Consider the following 5,541-nt stretch of genomic DNA (forward strand, 5'->3'; position numbering starts at 1 on the left):
TGTAGTCTTTCTGGCCAGGAAGTGTGGAAGGTGAACGAACGGCACTGAGCAGCAAACTGCCCATGCCTGTCTCTGCCTGGCGGTTCCCTTTCTCCACTTGGATTCTCCTGACCTTCTAACCACTATTACGGGTCACTGCTAACTGGTGCTCTCCATGCCGTCCTAGGACGGTTGTGCATCGGCATTGAGATAGGTTGAGGTCACTGACGTGATCTTCCTGTCCGGTTGACGCCCCCCTATGTGGTTTGTGCTGGCAAGATCTTTGTGGCTATATTCGCTTGTCGCAGGAGTAAAGTGGGTGGCTTATATCCTGCGCCTGTTCGCCCTTCCCGGGGGTATCGTCAGATGTGTCTCCGACACCCTCCTGTCTCAAGCCTCCAGTATTATGCGTGCAGTAGTTAGTGTTTGGCGGGGCTAGGTCAGCTGTGTTATAATCTGGTATTTTCTCCGTCATTAACCGGTGTCCTGTGGTGAATTTTAACGTAATGCTCTCTAATTCGCTCTGCTTCCCTTTTTCTTTTCTTGTACTTTCTCTGGTCTCTTCGAGACCTGATCCTTAGACCATTGCCATCAGACTACCAGGGCCTGAGATCCTTGCCTGGTCCCCAGTCCACGCTGGCCGTTGCTGCTGCTCCAAATTTCAACTCGTCTGCCTGCGGCTATGGGAACCCTGACCTGCCTTCACCGGACTGCTACCTGTCCCAGACCTGTGTTTTCAACTCTAGTAGAACAGGCAGGAGCGGTAAGATACTCTGATGATCGGCTATGGAAAAGCCAACTGACATTACGCTGAGTGCTGACCAATGTCACCCTCGACAACCACTGTGTATTATTATTTTGACCCTGCTGGTCATCTATGAACATTCTTGCATTGTTCTGTTATAATCCTCCACCCGCCCATGCCCAGCAGAGGACTGGCCACCCAATCATAGCCTGCGTTCTCTCTAGGCGCAGTTTTCCAGCCCACCGTGCTTCTAACACCTGCAGCTTGCTGTTCTGGGGTTTTAGGCCTGGTTCTTGACAGCACTTTGTGACATAGCTGATGTAAAGAAGGGCTTGTATAAATAAATTTGATTGATTTACATTTGATTGATTGCCCAGTTCCTGTCTGCGTCATGCTGGATGGCAAAGTCAGGATTTGCATTAGCGCATGGAGGCGCATATGGTGCCCCAAACCTGCATTGCTTGCTGTTTGGGGTTTTAGGCTGGGTTTCTGTACAGCACTTTGTGACATCAGCTGATGTAAGAAGGGCTTTATAAATAAATTTGATTGATACATTTGATTGATTGCCCAGTTCCTGTTGCGTCATGCTGATGGCAAAGTCAGGATTTGGCATAGCAGCATGAGGCCATGGCCCCATCATGCCTGATGTCAATGGTACAGGCTGGTGGCGGTGGTGTAATGGTGTGGGGAATGTTTTCCTGGCACACGTTAGGTCTCTTGATACCAATTGAGCTCAGCATGAATGTACCGCCGTCCAATCTGCAGCAACTGCATTATGCCATCGCGTCAGCATGGACCAACATCCCTGTGGAATGTTTCCGACACGGTGTAAAATCCAATCCCCCTTGGTCTCCTGAGTGGCGAAGCGGTCTAAGGCACTGCATCTCAGTGCTTGAGGCGTCACTACAGACCCAGGTTCGATCCCAGGCTGTGTCACAACTGGCAATGACAGGGAGTCCCATAGGGKGGCACACAATTGGCCCAGCGTCGTCCGGGTTAGGGGAGGGTTTGGCCAGGAGGGGCTTTACTTGGCTCATTGTGATCTAGCGACTCCTTGTGGTGGGCCGGGCGCCTGCAGGCTGAATTCAGTCGTCAGTTAAACGGTCTTTCCTCTGACACATTGGTGCGGCTTGTTTCTAAGTTAAGCGGGTGGGTGTTAAACTGGGGAGAAAAAGGGGGGTACATATATAAATATATATATATATATATAAATATGATTTTAAAACAATTCCAATCCCCAAAGAATTTACGCTGTTCCGTACTAGATGGGCGTACCTAATAAACTGGTCGGTGACTGTATATTTCTATGATTTCAATAGGTTTCCTGTGGAAGATTGACAGTATAATTTAAAACTGATATTTCCATTCGAGTCAACATTCTCTGATGTGTGGGCCTCCAACCATCTTTGTGCTACCATTTGAAAGTTGAAATGTAAAGTTGTTTTCCCATTTTAGTACATTTATCAGCCAAAACATCACACCCACCCTGTACTCAAAAGCATACTGTGTCTTATCCGAACAACAAACACCTCAGATTATGTAAAATAAGGTCTAAACTACAAGATATGCTAAAATGTAAAAAGTTCATGCCTTTTTAGATAATGTTTATTAAAGGAAAATAGAGGAAAATAGAAAATGTTTATTAAAAATTATATTTTTCAAGAAATTAGCAAATAGTTTCACAACCCTGTTTATAAGCTTTTAAATAATATCAACCGTTTATCTTCTCAAGTGATGAAGAAATTGATGTCTGGTGGTAGGGTGGGGTYTGCAAAAATGGGTCAACTTTGAGCACCTCTATCTCCTAAATGTTTTAGCATTCAGGTCCCACTTCTACCATGAGCAAATATGTATAGAATGTTTCGTTCAAATCAAATGGGTGCGGTCAAAAGGTGATTGAAATCAAGTGGAATGACCCATATGAGATACGGGTGTGTCGGCTAGTAATACTTTAAATTCGTTTAGGGGCATGCTATGTTCCMAGAAGTTTAGATGTTTCAGTCAGTTGTGTATAGTAAGAAACCTAAACTCAGATTAGATAGCCCCTTACCTCTGACGTTGCCTTTCAATCCAGAATTTACAGCTCTTCATCACAAAGTCACAGCCCAGGCCCTTGCCCCAGTCCAGCCTCTCTGCCATGCTGTAGTTGGCTCTGTACCAACTAGAGAAAACATAGATGATGGGTAACATTGCACATCAAGTCAGGTAAACTCTTGAACTTCAATACAAATCATATGTCAAAGTCAAGTACCTTCAATCACACCAATTCCCAATAAAAAAGAGCCTTCATGTTGTTTAATAGTCAAAGCTCTTGAAATTACATAAAAGGTCAAAGTCATTATTTTCTTGTATTCCATATAACAGTCTGCAACCCTACCCTGTGTCTTCCATGATGGCCAAGGTGAGCCTAGAAAACACTCTGTTCTGGGTGTGAGATCCAGTCATTGCTTCATTCTGTTATCAATACAAACAGGATAAGTATTTATTATTATGAATAGATTAATAATGAACCTATATGAGCGCATACACTGATTGTACAAAACATTAATAATACCTTCATAATATTGTGTTGCATCTCCTTTTGCCCTCAGAGCAGCCTCAATTCATGGACTCTACAAGGTGTCAAGCATTCCAAAGGGATGCTGGCCCATGTTTACTCTAATGCTTCCCAAAGTTGTGCCAAGTTAACTGGATGTCCTTTAGTGGTGGACTATTCCTGATACACACAGGAAACTGTTGAGCATGAAAAACCCAGCAGCGTTGCAATTCTTGACACACTCAAACTGGTGCGCCTGGCACCTACTACCATAGCCCGTTCAAAAGGTAGTTAAATATTTTGTCTTGCTCATRCACCCTCTGCATGGCACACATACACAATTCATGTATCAATTGTCTAAAGGCTTACAAATCCTTCCTTAAACTGTCTCCTCCCCTTCATCTACACTGATTTAAGTGGATTTAACAGGTAACATTGGGGTTGCAAAGGGTCGGAAACTTTCCGGTAAATTTCTGGAAATTTTCCGTGGGAATTTAAGCTCGGGAATTTGGGGAATTTTGCAAAAAATWAAGTTAGCTTACTGAACCTTTTTTGTGGGATACTCTTTTTGTACATAATGTTGCCGCTACCGTCTCTTATGACCGAAAATAACTTCTAGACATCAGGACTGCGATTACTCACCACAGACTAGCAGAACCCTTTTTCTTCTTTCACGACTATGACGAGCRCGAGGATATACGGCTCCCTCGGGAACAGGCCCCGAGCCCTGTGATTTGCGTGAAGAGYAGGTGCAGAAAGAGAGGCCGGAGAGTGGGATGCCTGCTGAGAAGTCGGAGGCGATCGAATAAACCCCCACTTCCTAAATTCTGCTAGCAAACATGCAATCTTTGGACAATAAAATGGACGAGTTATTGGGAAGATTAAACTACCAACGGGACATTAAAAACTGTAACATCTTATGCTTCTAACACTTATTGCTTCACAGACAACCATACAACATACAGCTGGCTGGTTATATGATGTACTGGCAGGTAAGAACAGCGGCTCCTGGTTAGACAAGGTGGTCTATGTATTTTTGTAAACAACAGCTGGTCACGATATATTAAGGAAGTCTCGAGCTATTGCTCGCCTGAGTAGAGTTTCTCATGATAAGCGGCAGACCACATTACCTACCGAGAGAGTTTTCATCTATATTCTTTGTAGCTGTTTACATACCACCACAGTAGAGGCTAGCACTAAGACAGCATTGAATGAGCTGTTATTCCGCCTAAGCAAACAAAAATACGGCTCACCCAGAGGCAGCGCTTCTAGTAGCCGGGGACATTAATGCAGGGAACCTAAATCAGTTTTACCAAATTTCTTAAGCATGTTAAATGTGCAACCAGAGGTAAAATAACTCTGGTCCACCTATACTCCAAACACAGAGGACACATCAAAGCCTCTCTCGCGATCCATTTGGCAAATCTGACCATAGATTCCATCCTCCTGATTCCTTCTTACACACAAAATTAAAGCAGGAAGCACCAGTTAACTAGCATCAATAAAAACTGGTCAGATGCAAGCAAGATGCTGGATATGTTGCGGGATTTCTCCGATGGCATTGAAGAGTACACCACATCGAATAAGTGCACCAATGATGTCATCCCCACAGTGACCGTACGTACATACCCCAACCAGAAGTCATGGATTACAGGCAGCATCTGCACTGAGCTAAAGGCTAGACCTGCCGCTTTCAAGGAGRGGGACTCTAACCCGGAAGCTTATAAGAAATCCCGCTATGCCCTTCCGACGAACCATCAAACAGGCAATGCGTCAATACAGGACTAAGATCGAGTCGTACTACACCAGCTCTGACGCTCGTCGGATGTGGCAGGGCCTGCAAACCATTATAGACTACAAAAGGAAGCACAGCCGAGAGCTGCCCAGTGACACAATCCTACCGGACAAGCTAAACTACTTCTATGCTCGCTTCGAGGCAAATAACACTGAAACATGCATGAGAGCAACAGCTGTACCGGAAGACCGTGTGAACACGCTCTCCGCAGCCGATGTGAGTAAGATCTTAAGACAGGTCAACATTCACAAGGCCGCAGGGCCAGATGGATTACCAGGACGTGTACTGCGAGCAAGCGCTGACRAACTAGCAATTGTCTTCACTGACATTTTCAACCTCTCCCTGTCCGAGTCTGTAACACCAACATGTTTTAAGCAGACCACAATAGTGCCTGTGCCCAAGAACACTAAGGTAACCTGCCTAAATGACTACCGACCTGTAGCACTCACGTCTGTAGCCATGAAGTGCTTTGAAAGGCAAGTCATG

The 5,541-nt window shown here is 44.9% G+C and overlaps 1 protein-coding gene across 2 annotated transcripts in view; it reads right to left on the minus strand.

Annotated features, from left to right (window-relative positions):
* lmln (leishmanolysin-like (metallopeptidase M8 family)) overlaps nt 1–5,541 on the minus strand; it is a 34,274-nt gene that overhangs the window by 11,684 nt on the left and 17,049 nt on the right. For both annotated transcript variants that reach the window (XM_024138065.2, XM_024138064.2), the window contains exons 11-12: nt 3,102–3,178; nt 2,775–2,885 (exon numbers count right to left, since the gene is read on the minus strand). In XM_024138065.2, the coding sequence (XP_023993833.1) occupies nt 2,775–2,885; nt 3,102–3,178 (188 nt within the window). The remainder of the gene's footprint in view (nt 1–2,774; nt 2,886–3,101; nt 3,179–5,541) is intronic.

This window comes from Salvelinus sp. IW2-2015, unplaced genomic scaffold (genome assembly GCF_002910315.2).
Source record: "Salvelinus sp. IW2-2015 unplaced genomic scaffold, ASM291031v2 Un_scaffold1380, whole genome shotgun sequence".
Classification (NCBI taxonomy): domain Eukaryota; kingdom Metazoa; phylum Chordata; class Actinopteri; order Salmoniformes; family Salmonidae; genus Salvelinus; species Salvelinus sp. IW2-2015.